Below are 21,938 nucleotides of genomic sequence, written 5' to 3'. Positions count from 1 at the left end.
GGCCATGTATCATGTGTATAGAAAATACATTAGGGACAAAATAATGTTGAGATTAGTGGCGAAAATGGTCGATTCCCCTGACAAAAAAGAGGTATGAACAAACATTAGGTGCTGCAGCACAGAAATACGTATCACTAACAACTGTACCAGGCTGTGGTATATAGTCCTATCGTTTCACCAAGAGTGGATAAAAAAAAAACATCAGGAAGCCACTGTTACATATTCTTCCGGGGTACAGCATCACTCTCCCTGACAAGTGGATAGAGATAAGAAACACCCCCACCACATTCCATGAAGTCATTGCCATGGGAAACTTCAAACAGTTGCAGGAAAGCAATGCTAGCATAAGAGCACAGAAACTAAAGTCAGCTAACAGACGAGCACAGACACTACAGGCATCCAGCATGGCAAGTGGAACCCTAAGTGCGGTCACGGTCCATTGGCACGCAGGCATATGCTGCCCTAAAGGCCTGGATCCTGAATGGCTACCAGGAGACTAACTTTCCACCACAGGAGCTAATATGTGTTGTTACTTAATAAAAGACAGACACAATGCATAACCATGTGCCATGGTCCATAAATGGGAACTCTGAGTGCTGGTGACGTGATGATAAACCTTAAGACCTGTTGGAATAATGCAGTGTACGAATTTCAACCATGCGCTAGCTAATTCCATTGGGCACCCGCTACAAATGAAACTACTATTGCTGCACATGCCTGGGGAGGATAGCTCAGGGGCAACGTGCTCGCCTTGGAAGCAAGACGACCCTGAGCAACACAGGTTCGATCCCAGGTCCGTGCTTAGAAACCTCTGGGTATTAAGCGCGTTATAAATAACCTATCATATCATGCCATATGTGGTGTGTTGTGGATTTTATTAACAGTACTACCAATACTAGTTACTCATGTATAACAAGCACATGTCATGTGTGGGGGAATAAATGGAGCAGTAGCAATTAGAAGGGAGTACAAACAAATAAAATGGTAGCCATTGTGCGGGCCAGATTTCCCAGCCATAGGTCCTGAGTGCAATAGTACCACGGCAGGTGCGTAAACACACTGGCTGTGAGCTGCCAGTTTTCAGAAATTAAAGCGAAGCTATGCTTGCACGTGAGATTCAGGGCCCGTGATGGGGGTATTTGTTAAAAGACCTTGAGTATGAGCTAATGCTCCTTTGTTCTGAGCAGGAAAGAAGGAAGCAAGAATAAGTTACATTTGGGTGGTGTGTTCTGAATGCTGTCCAAAGACAAGAAGGGCTGAAATGCTAGAAGACACTGGATATTTTGCCATGGTTTTGTCACGTGCTTGGTGGCACCAGGGGTTGGGACAGAAGGAGGTAACATGGTGAGAGAGGTGGAGGAGACGGTGTAGTTTCCATATGATCTATAGATTCTAGGCTGAATTTTGAAGAACACTATATAAGAAATTGCAAGCTAACAGGCGGGGCTTTTTGCAGCTTGCTGTGTCCGTGAGAGACACATTTCTGTATTTTCTTGCGTTTTGGCCTATTAAAGTGTACATGAGAGGGCCTTTTTGCCATTGCTAATCTCATGAAGCAAGAGAGAGCCGAGTTTAGGTCTGTTTTCCATCCCTGTGAACATCGAAGCATTTTGCCAAGCCGCCTGGCTGGGTGTTGTGAAGGCTGCGGGCTGACGGGAGGTCGTTGTGTTCGGCCTTGCTAGATGGTGGGGGCTGCCGGGAGCTAATGCTCAGACGGGTGACGGGCAGCAGTGAAGTCAGTGGAGCTGGGTCAAATAGCGTCTCATTCTGAGTGATGTAAGTATGAACAAGGATTGCCCAAGAATTGTTTTGGAATTTCTTGCAGGGGAATCTTGATTTGGGCAGGTCTATAAGACCAAAGGGGATTTCCTGGTTTTTCACAGTACCTGACACATTTGGAAGACCCTAAATCTTAAATTGATTGGGGGGATAATTATATTATGCAAGAAATCCCATTATCACTGACCTCAGACTAACCCGGCGCTTGACTAATAATGAAAAGGGTTAAACTATAAGTGGGACTGGTTCCTAAAGTGGGACTGGTTCCTAAAGTGGGCCTGTTCCCATAACTAACTGAGTTGCATGTCAAGGCATGCCCCAACTATATCCCCAGTTTATACAAGGGGTTAACAACAATCCATGCAATACCCATGAATGCTAAATAGTTTCTTAAAATCCAAAGTAAACTGTGAATGTGAAAACGCATATTATGATTTTCTTGCATGTGTGAATCTATTGGTTTATTTTGACTTTATCTGATAACAAGGCACAAAATATTATTATTTATTTAATACACATATAAACACTTAATGGTTTTGCATATTACAAATACATATACAAAAAGGAAATGATAGAAACTAAAAAGTACAATTGTTAGTAAAATCACTCATCATCAGTGCATAAAATAAGAAAGAAAAAAATTAAGATGCTAAAAATAGCTGTAAGATCTATATACATTAATTTAAAACACTCCTTCTTCAGCACAGCCGTACACATTTCATATGATCTATTAGGTTGATGTCATTGCCCTTAAACAGATTGGTCCACATGGTCATTCCTTCATCACAGTTAATTCTTTTGGTGTGTGCTTTCATGTGTTTATTTCTTAGTGAGTTTAAGCTATGACATTGGCACATAATGTGTTTAGCCTACCCAAGAACCAAGTCACCACATACTCGACATAACCTATTCTTATGCGCTATTCCCAATTTGGCTCCTCTAATTTCCAATACTTCAGTGGTGTTAAATTTGAACCGGAGGAGAGACCCACTTTGTAGAAATGGAGGAGCTTTTAAAAATGAAGTGGAAGACAGACCAACAGAGCCAAGAGCACCTTCCGCAGAGGCAAGAACCATTAACGCAAAGTATTCCAGTCAAGTGAGCTTCGTTCTAGCCCTGAAATTGGGATCCCCAGTAAAGCTTTGGCGTCATTGGTTCATACAAATATGAACGGAATGACTGATCTGATCCTGATTGAACACGTTGATTCTGTTGTTCACTTTAATCCGTCAGACTCTGTAAATGAAGTTCAGCAAATGTGTGACCATTCCTGTTTGGACTCTCATACTGAATTACTTAACTTGATGGATGCATCTAGAAAGGATCCTTAGACTCTAAACAACAGTAGTTTTGAGTCCTGTGCTGAGGGACGGGGGCATGCACCACACACTTTCGAGAAGTTGATGAACGTATTAGGTTAATCTCCCCGATGGTGTATGCATTGAATATTTTAATTTTAATTTTAATTAAGGTTTTAATTTAATTTGTAGCTCTCTACGCTAACATTTGGGAGGAGGTAAAGGTACATTCTCTGATGTTGAGCTCAATTCACACTACTATCGAAAGTTTGGAGGCTATGTGTACCCATGTTCCACCGATTGGTCCAGCTGCTTCCCAAATGAAGTCCACCTTTACTGCAGATGCAAGGGCTGTAATTAATGACCCTGTAGTTTGTATTGATAGTTCCTCAGAAGGTAATACTGTGAGAGGTAAGATGGGTGCAGAATTTGCAGCTCATGTGTCACAGAGCCCAAAGATTAATAATGCAGTAGCTGTGAGTTTGCTATAATTGTCACCCAATCTGGAGACCTCAGTTATGCTTGTAGGCACTGGGGTAATGTCACCGCCTAAGAAAACCTTAACAGAAGCTATGAAACATAAGAAATTGGTAAAAGCTAACAACGCAAAAAAATTGTGACTGTAACACTGTTTCGAGTAAGCAATATGAAAATCTAAAGAAAAATCTAGGAATCTAAAATTGGACAAAACAAAAAATGTGTCCGCCCGAACATTTATCAGGAATCTTACTTTTAAAGAGGTCCCTTCTGGTGGAACTACTTTGAATGGGAGGATGGACACTGTGAGTACGAATGTGCTAGGGTTGCAGTGATACTGTTGCTCCGATTAATGGCGCCTTGGTACTGGAGAGTACGAAACCAGGGGCGAATTTTGACAATGGAAAGGGTTCTGCATCTGCGGACAAGGCAGGGATGTTTGGGGCGAGTGCAATCAAACAGACCTGTACTAAGGCCTCACAGATGGACACATTTTTTGCTCAGACAGTAAGGCACACATCACGTTTAAATGGGTGTCCCAACATTGCGGCTGTGACACCCCGAGGCCTGGAATCCTAGCTACATAGACCGCTTGGGAAAGCTCTCGTAATACAGCTGGGATCGAAACTCACCTAAAAGATCAGCTTGAATGTATTGGTGGGGCTCGATTTTACCCAGAGCCGACTTCTGAACAGAGTGTAAGTGCGGTTGTTAAGGATGCCCGTCCATGACTAGGCTTGAATATACGGAAGTTGAATGAGGAAGACTCCCAGCACAAGGGAAATAATATGCGCAAATTGCTAAATAAACTTGTGTTGCCTGTCAGGAGGGGTGTTCCGAAAAAGTTCATCTAGGGACTGCACATTATGTGGTTAAAGGTGATTGCTATTAGAGGTTTGAAAATGAGAAATAGCTACATAAGGAACCTGTGAAAGCTATGAACAAGGAAGAACATTATGTGGAAAGTAAACCTATTAAGAAGGTGGTTAGCCAACCTTTTAGTGCGCTGCAGTTTGCAAGGAGTAAAGATATAAATGAAACTGCTTTGGTTGTGGATAAACATAGAAATTCCTCAGAGAGGAATGATATTGATGTACGATCTGTGACAAATAATACGTTGACTCTCACAAGTACGCATGGAGAGTACGCCCAGGTCTGTCTAAATCGTAGCAGTGTCCTCACAGGTGGTGGGTCATTTTTTCGAAAAAATAATGTCGAATGACAATTTTGTTTTTAAAAAAAAATGTCGAAAAAAAAATGTTGAATTCCGTTTTTTTTAATTATATATTTATTTGGGGGTTCGGGATAAAAAAAATGGGTAAAACAAAAAAAAAACAAAAAAGGGGGGTTTGGGGGGACCCCCCCATTTCGAAAAAAAATGCATTAAAAAAAAATTCGACATTTTTTTTGGGACATTTTTTTTCTCTAAAAAAATGACTTTCGACATTATTGGTTTCTACATTATGACTATAAACCGTCCTTACAATAGTCTGAGATCCCATTTTTAACAGCATTGGCTTTGGCGGAATTGAATGGGGTGGCATTTCCGGATCAAAGCATACAAATAAATGTACCCTTCATTTCTCCTCACTGCTGCTAAGGGAAATGGTTTTGTTAGAAGTTGGAGAAATTGGGTTTCTCAGTTGAGCCCTGTGAGGAATGTGATATTGAGAGGACAGCTAACGACGGTGTGGGCCCTCTAAGAATAAGAATCTGTACCACTGGAACGGAGGTTCAAAGTTCAAACAGTCATAAAAGGAAAGTGGATTGGGCGGGAGTTACCTCTGCATTGTGGAAGGCGAGGAATCCCTGATCCAAACATCTACTGTGCACCTCGACAGGGCCTGACTGATTTGAATACATCACATTATATGGTGGGTCTAGGGAGTGCAGAGTTGAGTTCAGGTTCACAGTTTTATGAGGACAAAGGACAATTTGATCGTTACTTTATTGAACTTGAGAGGGAGCTGCCATCTTTTTAGCAATCTGGAAGTTATAGCCTTATTGAGGCAGTCTAACTGTATTTTCCTGCAGGCGACGTGGCTCCTGGGAAAACCAGTATTGGATGGGTCCCAATTTCTGTTTTCAAGCAGCAAAGCCTACTAGTGGTGGTTGTCCAGCAGGTGGATTTATTACTGCCTTATGCTTTGGGCAGCAAATCTATAGTGAAATGGTGCCTGATCACCCGTATGGTATCCTAGCGCGTACACTATCAGGTCTTGGTGGGGTATTGAAGTTGCTTTTGATCAACGTTTATTGGTACAAGGAAGTTTGCAATCTGGAGGTATTTAGTTTGCACCATTCTGGTTTGGCAAAGTGGGCACAAGGGGTACATAGTCTTAGCAGGAGACCTAAACTCTAGTTGCCATGATTACGAGGTTGAAGGTGAACTTTGGGACTGTAGTATGGATGAGAAGTCCCTAAATTAAAAATAAACAAATGGCAAAAGGTGGTTTGTGGCACTCTCATCAATAGGTTAGCAGGTTCTAAATGCACAGGTGAAAGGGGATATCCCTAGTTAACCAACATGGTTCGGGGGAAATTCTACATTTACCTTGGACTATGTGTTTGTAGATCATGTTCTGTTCCTGAGTTGTACAACATGATACAGCAAAAAACTCATGGAGTGACTACTCAGTCCTAGCAGCTATTTTTGGGGTAACATTTTGTGACACGCTGAATGGTTGCCCATCAGATAGAAGAATTAACTCTGCAGGAAATGAAATTCGTTGGACAGACCCAATCATATCTAAATTAAATTTGATGCTTCAGGTGATAAGTCGATCCACCTTTGGGTGGAAATTAGATGTATTTAATGTATCTCACTTTGATTGCTCTTTTGGCTGAGATTTTTGCCAGGGTTTCCACTACCAACTCTTATATAAAACAAATCCCTGGAAATCATCATAGGCATTGCTATGACAAAGATCTTGCTTGGAAAAAAATAGAAATTAGGAAACAATTGTGAAAAATACTTACACTTGGTGGTGGGAATCCTATTAGTAAGAGGGAGGCAAGGTTGATTAAACATCAATATCGGAATTATTGCCATTTTTGGGGGCTAAACTCCTACAGAATGATGCAGAAGCAAAGTTAAATATTGTTGTAATGAGGAATGTTGCTTCATTTTGGGCTCTGGCAAATGGACAGGAAATTCCTTCTGTGATCTCAGAATGAAATCCTGTTGTTGAATCTGTTTGGGTGGAGTACTTTGAAAATCTGTACTCCACGGAATTGTTTGCAGATCTTGTGGACCTCTCGAGAGATTCTTTTAGTGAGAGGCCGATATGTGATTTGCTGTTTGAAGTTAAAGATATTGTAAGGGTGATTCACAGTAGTAAGTGCTCTGATGCTCTTGGTCCTAATGGCCTTACCAGCAATACTCCTAAGGGAGACCCGGCCATGTGGGATAATGTTCTCCAGATCCTGTTTAAGCATGTGGTGCATCTTGGCACCATCCCGAAACATGGTTTACAGCTTTGGTGGTGGCTATTTTTAAAATGTGACGAAGTGTGATCCAAGAATTATAGACTGATCTCTTTATTGGATACGGACAGCAAGGTATTTGCTTCCTTATTGTTCAAGCTTTTGGAATATTGGGCTCTTTCTGTGGGGCGTCTTAACAAATTTCAGACTGTGTTTCGAAAGGGGCATTCCATGAACATCAACGGGTGCATTCTGAGAACTTTGCAGGATGCAGCTTGGCGGGATGATGCTTGCTTCACATATATGGCTTCAATTGACCTCTCTGCAGCCTTCGATCGAGTCAATCGCAATAGATTGTGGTGGAAGTTTGAATATTGGGGGCTGCTGAGAGGTTTGTTGAAATTGTTCATGATGAGACTGGCATTAGAGTCTGGTTGAATCACACTTTGGATCTGTGGCGAAGGATTGGAACAAGCTCAGGACTTAGGCAGGGGTGTGTCCTAGCCCCATGCCTATTTATTCTGTATTTATCAGATATTCATGAAAGCTTAGATCCTGCAGTCCTTGTTTCCCCAGGAGTAGGCAGGGAGAAGGTCTCATGGTTAGCCTGTGCTGATGATTTCCTCCTTTTTGAAAAGACCCGGGTTGTTTTGCAGAGATTGCTGAGGGCTTTTAAGAGCTATGCTACCGACAATCATTTGTTGGTTTATCCTGGCAAGACTAAGATCCTGAGGTTGTCGAGGGGAAGGAAAAAAACTAAAATCAGCAGGTGTGAGGATTGAATGTGTAAGGAGTGTTGTATATTTGGTTGTTTATGTAAATGCTCAGCCTGCAAAAGTAAAATTCAGTGCATACCTAATACAAAAGGCAAACTTAGGCCAGCAAACTCGTTTCATGAAGGAAAGATAGTACCCAAGTTAATTTACGGCCTTGAATTATGGAATGATGGTATGCATCGAACTTTGGATCTTGTGGAAGCTAATATTTGGAGTCGAGTCTTAGCTCTCCTAACGTCAGTCCCACTCCCAGTTATCAGGTATGAGCTGGGCCTTTCTTCTCTGAGAATAAGAGTTACCGGGAGAATGATATCTCTATTTAGGGGCATTATGGGTTCTCAGATAAACACGTTGTAGTATAGAGCTGGGTGTATGCTCTGGAGGGAATTGCGGCTACTTAACACAATTGAAAAATTATTGTGAAAATACACTGACTGGAATGAATCTGAAGTTGGGTGACTTGCTCCAAACCCCTGACCCGGTAAACCAAGCATTGCTTGACTACGACTGGATATGTAGAAATGATGCTTTTCACGCTTATCCCTCTATGGCACACTTGAGAGAACAACACAAAAAAAGAGGGTACCTTCCACACTATTTAAATCTGTTTCCAAATCGTCACCTTAGGACAATCATGATAAAATTCAGGTTTAATATTCTCCATATCAAAAAGACTCTCCTAAGGAGAGGACACATTTCACAAGTAGATGCCCTTTGTAGATTTTGTAAAACTGAGCAGGAGACATACTCTATTGTACTGCATTATTCACGCAAATGGCGTTTCTGAGTAAGAAACTTACTAAAATTGAATGCTTAAATGATGAAGAGTTTTGGAAACGCTGCATAATGACTCAAGCTGATGGGTTGTCCATGGTGGGGTTTTTAAAATCTTTGAATTTGGACTTTAGAATTTCTAATTGTGATTTCTTACTATGTTTTAAATTCTTGATTTTAATTTTTATGTTGCATAACGAACATATTGTATTTATGCTTCTTTTATGCTTGTGATCATTGAAATGTAATGACATTTGATGTATTTATATTTTGCTATGTATATTGTAAAGTTATTTTTTCACCATTGACATTCCTTTCTATGGTTAAGAGCAAAGCCACAATAATATGGTTGGGAATAGAGAATGGTTTTGGAAAAAAAGTAGTTTATTTGATGTTGAATGTCACTGAGGGGATGGTTCAAAATGCTGGTGTTAACATGCAAAGCTCAGAGATGAGAGGTGGAAGGAGCTCCTCAAGAGGATTCAGATTATCGCAATAAAATGGAGGCTTCTGAGTGCTTTGCCTAGGCATCTAATTTAGGGCTCATTATGTGCCCAGATTCTTTTTAAAGATAGGACATTGCACCATTAGATGAAAATGTTAGCCCCCCTGTCTGCTTTCCCCCACCACAAATACACAGATTTCTGCATGCTTCCTCTTTGTCTTGATGAAAACCCTGTATACAAAAAAGTATTTGGAAATCTTTGAATGAACTGAAACACATTTCACCTGATGCTGGCAAGGGGCCCAGGCTGGTAGTCCGTGTTGGTACAAGTTTTTCCACAGGTTTAAATACAAGCTCTTTGAAGGATCTCAAAGTCTGACAGCAGCGGAAGAACTATGAATGTCACCAGTAGATGGAGTGCCCAGTTTAGGAGTCCGATTTTGGAGCAAATAGATTTGTATTTTGGCAGGTTTTAATGGAATCTCGACTGTGCTTTAAGGGGTTTTGAAGTATACCAGCTGCCCATGTCACCATTTCCCTGCCAGTGAGTACCTTTTGGAGCAAAGTCGTTTGTGTTTCGATCCCATTTTCTCCACTTTGCTCAATAATCATAATTCACACAGGCACCCAAGTGAAGAACATATGCCAAGCTATGATGTTGCGCTGACATTGAAAGCCACTGACTAGAATGCTAGCATGTGTTACCAGCACAGCCCACCGCTGAGCCTGTACAAATGGAATTAGTCAGTCAGCATCCAATCAGCTTTTTTCACCCAACCACTAGCCAAAAACAACATTCTCACAAACACGAAGGAAAGAACATGTACCACAACTTTGCGAGAAAACTAGAAGGTACTTAATTCAAAATCCATAGGCCTAGCACACCGGACCTGTGCAGGGCATCAAACTCAGATAACAAATAGGTAGTGAGCTTCTGACCTGCAGATTTTCTGGGCCCACGCCCAGTAAACAACAATGTATGATCATTGCAAATCTCAGAACTGACCACAAACCACTAAAGTTTCATTTTCAGCTTTAACCAACCTCATCACCCACACTTAACTATGCATATATAGACAAAAATCAGTACCCTACACCTCTCCAATCAACCTCATCCTGTGGCCTAAGGGTTCCTTTCTGGAAACAAAGCAGCTCTGCAGTGCAAATACAATGTTCATGAAACACACACTCACAGACTCCAGTTGCTCTGGTTTCTAATCGCACCAACAGATAAGCATAACTTCCTGTCTCAGCCCCGCCTCCCCTAACCAGCTTCCTTCCACTTCCTGTGAGCGCTTGGAAACCATGTAAAGGCACTCGTGCATGGCACTAATCCCAATCATTTAACAGAACTTTGGAACTGAAGATGCCCTGCTTCTTGCACATGTTCAGCCTACTTCAGAAATTCTGCCACACACAGTGCATTCTCTTCCCAGCGATGCAGTAGAATATTCCAAAACAAACTCCCAAGGATTAGCCTATTTTCCGACATTGACCAAGTAAGTATAGCATGATGATTTTCTGCCCCTCCTGCTTCATTCCACTTTTCCTCTCTCACCCTCCACAATTCCGTCTGCCCAGTTCAGTGCAGTATGAAGGGCATGTTGTCCAATAAACTGAGTGCATTTCCCCAAATTATCTAGGTCCAAAATACTACCGTTTTGTTACTCAACTAGGCAACTGCAGCTAAGGGAAGTGGTAGGAAAGGGGTTCTTTACCTGCATTGTATTCCGAAAGGAAAGGAAGAAAAAATGGGCGGAACCCTCTTTTTTGTTGGGGGCCTGACTCTAAAGGGTTGAGAGGTACAGAGATAAAGGGGAGTAGAGTCAACGGTGACCCAGGCCAAAGGCGTGACAGGGGGTCACAATACTCCTTGCAGGAGAGCTAGGAGAATACTAGCTTGAAAAACAGATCACCGTAAGGTACAAAAAACAGGGAGATTTATTTTGACAAGAAGACATATTTACAGAATTCTTTATGTGCCGTGGCACATAATATATGCATACTGAAGTACATTTATAGTCTGCATATCAGTGGGTTAGTAATAAATAAATAGTGACAAACTATTCCATGTATTGTTTGCATTCACAATACATTAACATTGTCGACACATTAATTGGTGTTTCTGGTTCGGTAGGTTACAAAGGGCAGTGGCTGGATGAAATGGAGTAGCGCTGCAAAGTTGTACCGAACTGTCTTCAGGACATCAAGTCGTGGTCGGACTTAGTTAAGTAAGATGGGCGTCATCCTATAGTTTAAGAATGAAGAAGGAATTTAGATACGGTGATGCAAAGATTTGCCAGATAATGAAAGTAGAGCTGCAAGGAGTCGACCTACCATGTGCAAGTAAATTGACGCCATGGCAGTGGTCTTGTTTACCCAGCTGTTGATTTTTACGGCTGGGGGGGCAGTCTGCGGAAGTCAGATGCCCAAATCTATTTGGAAGGGGGTCAAAAATGACAATTTGGTAATTGGCGGTTGAAATAAAAGGTTGAGGTACAGGTAAGCTCTTGTCGTGCGTGGGTTAGTGATTAGTTTTCGAGTAAGGTCCATCCAAATGAATGACCTTCGTGGGTTTTGAATGCATAAATAAGACAGATAAACGTGCTTATGCGATTGTTTACAAGAGTCGGCCAAAGAGACGTGACTGGGTCACAAAGTGTTAAAAATGCATCAAGGTGCAAGGAACTTAGCCGTGACTGTGCGATTGGTGCAGGAGTTCGGGAGGACTGTTGTTATAAATGCCCTGTGAAATTTTTAATGGCGGCCGAGAGAAGGTGACTAGGTCACAATGTGTTAGAGTGGATTACATTGAAACGGGGATCAAGGAGTGTGAGAGCCCAGACGCTTGGTGGATTAGCGCTGATAAAAACGGCAGTGAATCAAGAAAGTGAGCAGACTGAGTTCTTACCTGTGCCGAACTGAGAAAGAGCTGTATCACTGCAGGCTGTTTGTGCGCATGAGTGCCCTGGATGACAGTTATTTAACCAGAATGAGGCTAAAGCAGGGCACGATCGCGCATGTGCAAAAGGGCTGTGTCTGAGTGCTGGTTTGCATGCATAGCGCTGGGGCGTCAGTCCTCAGACAAACCAACGTCAATAGTGCATGAACTTGATGGGAGAGGTCCCTTCAGAGTTGACATTTGGGAGAAGGTGGAGGAGGTGGTAGAACAGTGGAAAATGACCCCAGCACCTCCTCTGGGCCTTGTTGCTGCTTACAATGGGCCTAATATCCTTGTGGGCCTAGGAATTGGCCAGACCATGCATTTCACCTTCTTTGCACATTTCCTTTGCCTTGTGGTGACACCTTTCACATCAGCTGTGAGCCTGTGAAGGAAATGATTGCCATGACCCAGGAGATCAGCTCACACTTCAGCTGGGCAAATGGAGCAAAAACTGGACAATGCAAATATGAACTGCACCACAAGTTGCCACAGCACAACTCAGAGACTGTAATTGCCACCCAGTGGAATTCAACTTTGTACATGTTGGACCAGCTAAGGGACAAATAAAATGCCATTAACTCTTTTTGCAACAGTTACATCCAAGCAGTAGCTGGGGCCTTCTTTACACCAACCACTTGCAGCTGCTGTCCGATGTCTGTTGTGTGCTGCAGCCATTTTGATGAGGCCACCAAGCATGTTGGCTGGCACAGTGCATCAATTGTGTTCCTTCTAGAACTAAACCTGTCAAACAGCATAAGGGCCCAAGATTTGGCTGGACATCTAGTCGCAGTGCAGCTAGAGAGGGATGTGTTCTTAACTTTATGTGGGGATTCAGATACTATCTCAATGAAAGATAACAGAATGTCTCAGGAGGATAGCTCAGGGGCCACACGCGCGCCGAGCAACACAGGTTCGATCCCTGCGTCGCGCTCGAACGCGTTATGAATAACTAATTATAATCATAATAGAATACTTCCTGGCATCCTTTCTCAAACCACATTTCAAGATTAAAGTGTCCCTTTTCAACCACCTGTGGCAGATGAAAACTATGACCAAGACACAGTTAAAATGTACAAAGATGGACTGAAGTGGTGTTTGAAAAACAAATTCCATGAAGAACAGGAGCAGGAAGGAAATGCAACAAGTCCTGTGCTCAACCAAAAACAAGAGTTGGCAGGAACATTTTCTTCTACATCCACAGTAGGTGCATTCCTCTAATTGCCTACGCCACTCAGCCCATCCTTTGAACATTAGTGCCAGTGCGAGCAGGAGTGCCTGTGGCACACACACCTCACTGAGGCAGGAATCTTCAATGCCGATTATATTACATCACGTTTTTGCCTAATGGTGGGTGCTTGGCTACTTAATGCAACTTACACATGTGGCAGTGGTGATCCGCTAACTTCCTGGTTTAGTAAGTGGTTCATATGCCCAACCACACTTGTGAGAGTAGCCATGGAATCCCTAAGATGCCCCCTCCTCCCTTGCCAGTGTGTAGTCTGATGCAGCCTTCAGGGCTGCTGGGGATATTGTGTCTGGCTGCAGGAGAAGAATTGTGATGACCCATGGTAAACCAATGACATATTAAGGTGAACAAGTAATTCATTCCGCAAGATTATGGCAACACACCTAGTCATAGTCAATTAGTTGTGAAGGCTTATCTGCTTCGAGTCACACACTGAGTAGCACAGTTGATTAGTGGTGTTTGGGCCTGTCAAATGGATAGCTCTAGTATATACGGTGAATGGCCATTGCATTTGTAGTACTACTGTGGTGTTCTAGAGTTTTGCTCCTGCTATTTTAGAATCACAGTTATGTTATGTTATGTTATTTTATCTTATACCGCGCCAAAGCCCGAAGGCATCCAGGCGCCGAGAGACCGAATATGCAGGCTACCTCTAAGGAGAGAGAAGTACTAATGGAAGAGATAGGTCTTCAACTGTTTCCTAAAGGAGAATAGATCCTCGGTCTTACGCAATGTAGCCGGTAACGCATTCCAGGCCTTGATGCCTTGGATATGAAATGCCCTGCCAAGCCCGTGGGATCGTTTCACACGATGTTGGACTAGTAAGAGATCTTCCGCTGATCTGAGTCTTCTTGAGGGTTGTTAAACACTTATAACATCCTTCAAATAGATTGGATGCACAGACAGTGCATTGGATGCACAAATACAGTGATGCACAGAGATAAACACCTTTCAACAGGGTGGAGAGCATTCTTGGGAATTGTTTGCGTTCTCCTGGATAGGATTTCTTTCTGGTTCTCATTGATATGATTGGATATTTATAAGGTGCTTATTACCCAGAGGTTTCTAAGCGTGGACCCCGGGGATCGCTCCGTGTCGTCTTGCTTCCAATGCGAGCACGTTGCCCCTGAGATATCCTCCTGAGACATTGCTGCAAAAGTTCTGAAAACGAGAATTGTCTGGTTTCTTACTGCTGCAGAATACCACAAACATGAAAAGATATTAATTGGTTTGGTTCCCCCTGCATCACGTGAGCTGCATACAATGTTTTTCTGGGTTTATTGACTATCCAATACACAATGGGCCTCATTCCGAGTAGGGCGGTAAGGGATACTGGGCACCGGTAAGGAGACCGTTGCCGGTAATCCCTTACCGCCCTACTACGAGGTCCCTTAGCAGGTCCCTCTTATAACGCCCGGTCTGACTAGGCGTTATGGACGGGACCCGTTAAGGGACTTCAGAACTAATAACGGTACCGCAATTTGAGGTACCGTTATTAGCGCCTTCCCCATTCCCACTGAGCCCTATGGGGGCTCAAATGGGAATGGGGAATGGCTTTTTCAATGGGGACTTACTGGTCCCACAAAGGTTGGACTACACCGGTAAGTCCCCATTGAACCATACTGGTGCCGGTAGCGTTATTGGAGGCAGTCATGGCGCAAATAGCGACATGACTACCTCCAATCTCGGAATGAGGCCCAATAGCTGAAAATGAGAATATCCCAGGTCTTACTAATAAAAGCACATTCCCCATTTGCTCAATTTAGTGTAGGGTGTTTGGGTGATGGGCATACAGATGGCACTCCACAGCATCTTGGACTGTATTATCCTTCAGCTCAACCACATTGACCCGTATGGAGTGAAAAGACCAATTTAGAAAGACCATTCGGAGACCGCTCCGTGTGGTCTTTCTAAATCAACTGTCATGCCCCTGCCGCAAATAAGTGCACGCAAGGGCCGACCGGCGTGGCCGGGCCCTAAGAGGAGAGTTGCAGGTGCCCGAGCTAAGTGTATTTACAGTGTTGTTTGTGTGTGCGTCTGTGCGGGTGAGGAGGGGAATGTGTTTGGTTTGGAAGGGAGTAGTGGGTGATGAAAAAGGGGGGTTGGCGGTAAAACCACCCTATTTTCCGGAACTCCAGCAGGTGAAGGTGGGGACAGGATCAGCTTGCTGCGGGTGAAGCTGCTACAGACTGTCATATTTCAGCATTATAAAGGCCACACAAACCGGCCGGAAAAAATGGGTCTTACTTGTGTTCGCCTTTTTAAATGCAGAAAAATCACATAGAACCGCATTGACCACCACTCTGCATGCAGGCAATGTATGTGTCTGCATGCCGGAACCGGAGATAAAGCTGTTTCTCCCATATGGAGCCACAATTTGCACAACAATGGGGCTGGAGCCAACAACAGCTAGAAAGCTGGGCTCTGGCTGTGGTTGGCTGGCCCTGTATGCTTGTCTGGTGAGTGTTGATGTCTGTATGGAATGTTAGCGTGGAACCCTGTGTGCATGAGTAGAGTGTTGTATGGTTGGAGGTTCTGACCTAGGCAGTTGATGAAGATGTAGCCTGGGTGGTGGGAGCCAGTGGGCTTTCCACAAGTATCTCTCTTGATGTGACCTGAATAACCTTCGATGTAACTTGAAGCAATAAACTGATGAACTACACTACAGAGCTGGCTGGTTATTAAGGAAGCTGCTTCACAACAGGCCTCTTCCGAAAGCAACCGTGCCCTACTTGAGGCGCGGAATGACCAGCATCTTCAGACTTGCACTTCACAGTCCTTCACCTAGTGAGGTGCTGATGCGATGTGATGATGGACAATTGCACTCAAAGTGATAAAGATTTTTTTTTAAATGGGCCAAGGCTGCACACTGTCCTTCCATGTTGGGACATGAAGGAGCCTGCAAGGGCCCTTTATGTTCTTCTGCCACCTAATGCATCTCAATTAAGAGTCAGAACAATTTTGTGACAAGTTTTGCTGTGGAATAAGCAACACACTAGTTAAATAACAGATGTGTTGCTAAAATAGATCTACAGCTTCAGAAAAACAACAGGCATAGTTTGAATCACTTGCCAGCTTTTATACAACAATTTCCATTTTGATTTCCAATTAAATACGCGCAGTTTTGAATCAAACTTTCAGATTTTACTGATAATTGATACAACAGGAATTATAACTACTATTTTTGTCTCCAAAAACCACACCACGCAGAGCCAGAGGTGTTTGTGTCCCAGGCCCACTGCACCTACAATTAGAAACAAGGCTCATCTGTGTAGATGGATGGAAGAAAGGATGAAGCAGCCCGAGAAGACCAGTGACCATGGGTCTGCTGATTTGGCAAGCAGGAGTAGCAGAAACCTACAGCATATGATTTGCAGTCCAGAAATCCGAGCCTGGATTCCAACCTGCACAGTGCTTACAGATCTCTGCAACATCCACTCAACCCACTGAGGCATCCATTAGGTATAAGAGAAATAGGAAGCTTCCAAGGGAAGACATAGACGGCCGTCACAGTTCATCCCTAAACCGCAGCTCGCTTGTCGCCATCTTCATCTTGTAGTCCTCATCGAAGCTCTCCTTCTGGGCGACGGTGAACTGGTTCTTCCAATCCCCAGCAATTCCTGGGAAAACAAAGAGAATTATGATGTTCATATCAAACATGTATATTACTTCAACCACAACATTACTTCTCATCTGACGATGTGTAAAGATGAAAGAAGCAAAATGAATCCAGTTGCAGTTTGTGACCCTCTAGTTTCTCACCGAAAAATAACAGCAGCAACAATGACAGTCTGAGATACCTTACAGCCAGGTCAGCATCACAGAGTGGTTTATTGAGGAACGTTGATACAAAGGCTATTAGATCAGTGTGTCAGGGGCTTGACTGTAGACTGAAGGTGTAGCTCTACTCCTCAGATGTGTTAAACAATGTTATTTAATAAAGTTAATAACAGAAATACCTAACCTGATTGCCGTGGGACCGGATAGTGTCACCCCCTGTCCCGTATCACCTGGTGACGTGACAGGGATCTTTTGTTGTTGTTGTGTTTTTAAGTAAATAGTACACCTTGCACATTCCTATCACAAGAAGGCAGGATTGTGTGCGAGCGCGATATAAATAAAATATCAATATTAAATTCATTACAAATCATTGCAAAACGCAATTCTTATCAAATAAAAGGCAAAATGTCATTACAACTCACTGAAGACCAATACAATCCATTACAAAGTAAATCATTCACCTCTAAAGCCCATCCATCTTCAATTCATACCAGAAATAATCCATAAATCCTTACCGACATCACACAGTTATCATCCTTAAAATCACTTCAAAACTCACAACGAGTAATATTAAGAGGCTATATTCAATTTGAAATAGCTTTTCTCCAATGTGTATGACTTGTAAGTCACTAAGAGTTTTCATCAAAAAATGTTCTATTTATTGCTATGTTTAGTAAATCATTTTATGGGGGTCTCTGTGAGTTGACAGCATATTCAATTGCTGCAGGGCGGTTGTTTAATTTATTACATTGTTGACTTTGTACTCGGATTTTGTAGAATCTAAAATATAAATAGTTTAAAAATGTTTTTTCCCCCCAACACTATTACAGAGATCTCGTTTGACCCCTGATGTTGTCCTCACAGAAGAACGAACTGCCTAGGGAAAAGAAGGGGGTATGCACCCGTTGGCTCCCTTCCCTCCCTTCCCCCACTCTCCCTCTGTATAAGTAAAAGAGCTCTGGGCTCTGTGAGAAGAGGGATACATTTCGGGGAGAGGCAGGAAACAGGGTGGGCTGATCGAGAAGCCAGGCAACGTGGAGGATTGCCTGTGGAAGAGGGGACTGATAGCGCCTTCATACTGTGCTGGGGGGAAAGGTGCGGAAAAGAAAACACAGAAGGCAGCGCAGTGCACGAGTTATTTATTCTTCTCGGGCCAGCGAATTGCTGAGTGCAGTACAAACCTACTGCGAATGCGCGAGTGCACCCACTGATCATTGGATCTTTGTGCTCGTGACAAGCTCGTCTTCAGGATTAACCGTGTGCTGGCCAAGACACGACAACTCCATGCATGGAGTGAACCCCTGTTCTAATCCCTATCTTGCAGTACTCTCCAACTTCTAAGTCAATGTCAGATGTTGTTCCATATTTACTGTGATCCAGTGCTGGAAATTGAAACAATTTACTGGGGAACTGTCACCTCTTTGGAGGGAGAGGGCTGTGGGAAGGAGGGGGAAGGCCCAAAGGGCATGGGCGCGGCCAGGTGTGCAACACAGTGGGCCTCATGACAAGTTTGCCGGGTGCGGAAACAAGGGTGCTGGTAAGCTTACCGGCACCCTTGTTTCTGGACCGATTAAATATGTGCATGCCAGAGCCGCTGTGCCCCACAGGTCTGACCCTGCTGGGCACATTGGTCACAGTAAGCAAACCCGACACGGAAGCACCGGCACCGTTAGAAACGTGCCGATGCTTCTGTGTCCCCACTCTTATAGGGTTCTATGGGAGTCTATGGGAATGGCGATTAACAATTTTACCAGTGCCTGATTTCCCGGCCGCCGGACTCGTAATGACCTGGTGGCACTGGGAAGTCATGCGCCAGTAAATTGTTATGGGTCCGGCGGCAACCCGCCAGTAGCACCAGCAGAGTTACCGCCAGACCCGTAATGAGCCCCAGTGGCTCTCACTTTGGGGTAGCCGGAAAACCCACTGGTAGGCAGCGGTTTTTCCGGGAAACCTGTAACAGCTGTACCGTTGCTGGGATATCACAAGGGCGGCAGTAACGGAAAATCCCCATTTCCTTAAAACCCAGCTCCTAACCCATGGAAATGAGGACACAGAAGCACCAGTACTGTGACAACCATGCCTATAGGGACCTGAAAACCTGGCAGGGCAGGCCGGCCGTGGGATCCGTGGACCCTACCGGCATCGTTGTAGAATGGCGATCCGGAGAGGGTGCCGGTACTTTGCTACCTGCATGCTTATTTCTGGACCGCCATACTCAGAATGAGGGCCAGTATCTCTTCATAGAACCCAATCCTGTTGATTTGCATAAAGCAAAGAACATTCTGGGAACATCATAATATCCACAAATTAAAATGTTAAACATGTATTATGTGATTCAGTAAGAAACTCTTTTAAGCGACTAATGGAGTCTTTTGTTTTGATAGGTCACAATAATCACCTAATAACGAGATGTCTGTAAATTGCAGGACACTGGACAGCTGCAACGCTGCATGTGAGGCCCAGGGCCGAGTCTTCTGAAAGTTCATTGAAGAGCTGGTCGCTCATGTGTGCAATAAGTGCGGTACTGCAGCTAAAGAGCTGGTTCGGCCCATTCCCTGCGCTGCTGTGATCCCTGTGATTTGGCACGCAACTTCACTCCTTCACTTCCGCTAGCAGGTGAGTTTGTGTAATGTTGTATCTTACACGTGCTGCATTACCAATGCATCGCGGACTAGAAGAAACGGGACTTCTCCGCATGGACCGCTGCCAGCATGGCCTGCGCTTCAGCGCGTAGCGTTCCATTGGTCTTTATGGGAGTGCTTCCAAATATAACAGCCAAGAACATTGATTCATTACATAAGATGATATTTCTGTTGCCCTTTTGCCTCCTCTCTCTTTCCTCCCCCTGCGTTTACCCCTAGAACCCCGTAACAAATCGACGGAGCCCTAAGAGGTACACAGCAACCAGCTGTTTCCCATTTGCAGATCTCATGAAGTACTGGCAGGTTTACAAATCTTCACAGAAGACCAAAGGCAAACAAGTATAATTGTGTGTTTTATTTACAATATATATGGGTGGCATGGGATAAACTGCCCTTCTGCCAGTGATATTGCGCTTGCAGCTTAGGCCCTTAAAACCCAGCTCCTAACCTGGAGACATCCCCTTCATTCTTACCCTATGCACAGACAAATCATCTTGGCCCCTCCCCTTTCTGTCCAATCTTTAGCCCAGCATGTCCCAGTCCCTTTATGCAAATTATCATATTCCCTTGAACCCAGAACTCTAATCTTCACTTTCGTGGTTTTTCAACTTTGTGGATACTACTCATTTCACATTCAATCCTGGCTACCTATTCATGGCACCAAAACATTCATCTATGTATTGCACCCTTCAGCATTGCCCATCTGAGAGTCCTGTCTCCATTGGAGGCCCTCAACTAGCACTCTTGTATGTATGTATGTTATCTATAAAGTGTCAACCTAGCAGGGACGAAACAGACCGCTGTACATACCTTCTGCCTCAGTTCACTCTCAGCCTAGGCAGGTTGTGCTCCTATGATTATTAGAGCAAAGGACCTTAGCAACTAGGCAGGAGCTGCACACCCACAGACGAGATAGGAGATGCTTAACAATGGCTGAGGTTTGGTATCAAAGTAATGTGATGCAATAACATTTGTACTGCACCAGTTACCACCATATTGGAATCCCGGGAATGGGGCTTGTCCTGAAAAATGCACTGTTCCCACACTTTGTTTTTCCATACCTGTGTATCTGGAGGGAGAGAAAACTAGCAAGAGGGAAAGGGGTTGATTGAAGACTGAAAAGTACAGCCCTTGGGGGAAAGAGGTTAGGAAAGACTGAAAGTAAGCAGGATAATGTTTGTTTTCCTGAGCCAAGCCAAAGGTAAGACAAAAATAGGAGGATGGTGAGGAGAATTTGGGTATAGAGTGTTGTCATTTGGCAAGATTCTCTTGGAGAAGAGAGTTTGCGTTATGGACTTGAGATGTGCTGAAGGAATCCTGGGGTCGGAGCTTGGTAGAACTGAGTGTCCTTAGACTTGCCAGATAAACCTCGAGGTTAGAAGGGCTGTGATTTGCCCAAGTGTATGCTGTCTAGAGATGAGTGTTTAAGAAAGACCAATTCCAGGAGTTCACATGGAGGGAGGTTAGCATTGGGGACCTAGCATGGGAGAGACAAAACTGCTTGGCCGTACTCTGCTGTATTTCGACTGCCATGCCTAGGCCCATCCCTAGGTCTAATGGATAAGAATGAGAAGTGGTGAGTGACAGTTGAACGTCACGTGTGAGAAATGTGGTATCATGCTCTGCCTCATGACGTGCCTATAAAATTAGGAGCTGGTAGTCATTGGGCCTCTTTAAACACTTTCAACACTAAAGGGTTGCGAGGTGCTGTGCAACTCCTGATCGTGGGACTTAAACCGGGCCTCTGGTGTTTGTCAGTAACCTACCAATCGGAGAGAGTAGGCAAAACACCACTACTGGTAGACCCAGAACACTTCTGGAACAGATGGGGGCAGCAAGTTTTAATGGATGCAATTAACCTAGGCTATTATGCAACCTGTGGATAGCTGACATGGCAACCAGGTCTAATCCCACTCTACCTCTACCTTTTCCCTCCTCGGCCACCGTAAAGTAACAATTCTCAATGAACCTGTGCATGCCGCCAAAAACAAAAAACGGCTGAGGGTAGCAACCCGAATGCGGAGGGTCATATAAAACACAACAAAACGAATAAACCAAAGCTTGGATGGTCTCAAGAAACAACACACAAGGAAGTGGGGAGAGGGAAGATTATGTACAGGGTAATTAGTGGGTCCGGGAGGCCTTAGAGGAGGGTGATAGAGAAGAGATGCTTACCTGGACCCGGAAGCATTGACAAGGAGCAACACCCCTGCTGGCCATCTTGGAAACTTGAAAATGAGAATGAAAAGGCTGTAATGGTATTGTAAGTACTGAGAACGTGACTCTGGTTGGAGCGACGAGAGGGTAGGCATGTTGTACTCACTTGAAGCATTGTCTGTTAAGCCAGTTTC

The 21,938-nt window shown here is 43.9% G+C and overlaps 1 protein-coding gene across 1 annotated transcript in view; it reads right to left on the bottom strand.

Moving 5' to 3' along the window:
* Positions 1–16,297: 16,297 nt before the first annotated feature.
* The window catches only part of LOC138581041 (sulfotransferase 1 family member D1-like), a 286,939-nt gene continuing 281,298 nt past the window's right edge, over positions 16,298–21,938 (bottom strand). The window contains exon 8 of the mRNA XM_069652069.1: positions 16,298–16,785. Within this exon, the coding sequence (XP_069508170.1) occupies positions 16,673–16,785 (113 nt within the window). The 3' untranslated portion in view covers positions 16,298–16,672. The remainder of the gene's footprint in view (positions 16,786–21,938) is intronic.

This window comes from Ambystoma mexicanum, chromosome 3p (assembly GCF_040938575.1).
Source record: "Ambystoma mexicanum isolate Mex_15411 chromosome 3p, UKY_AmexF1_1, whole genome shotgun sequence".
NCBI lineage: Eukaryota > Metazoa > Chordata > Amphibia > Caudata > Ambystomatidae > Ambystoma > Ambystoma mexicanum.
The sequence above is the reverse complement of the archived record's forward strand: the minus strand, read 5'-3'. Positions and strand labels throughout refer to the sequence as shown.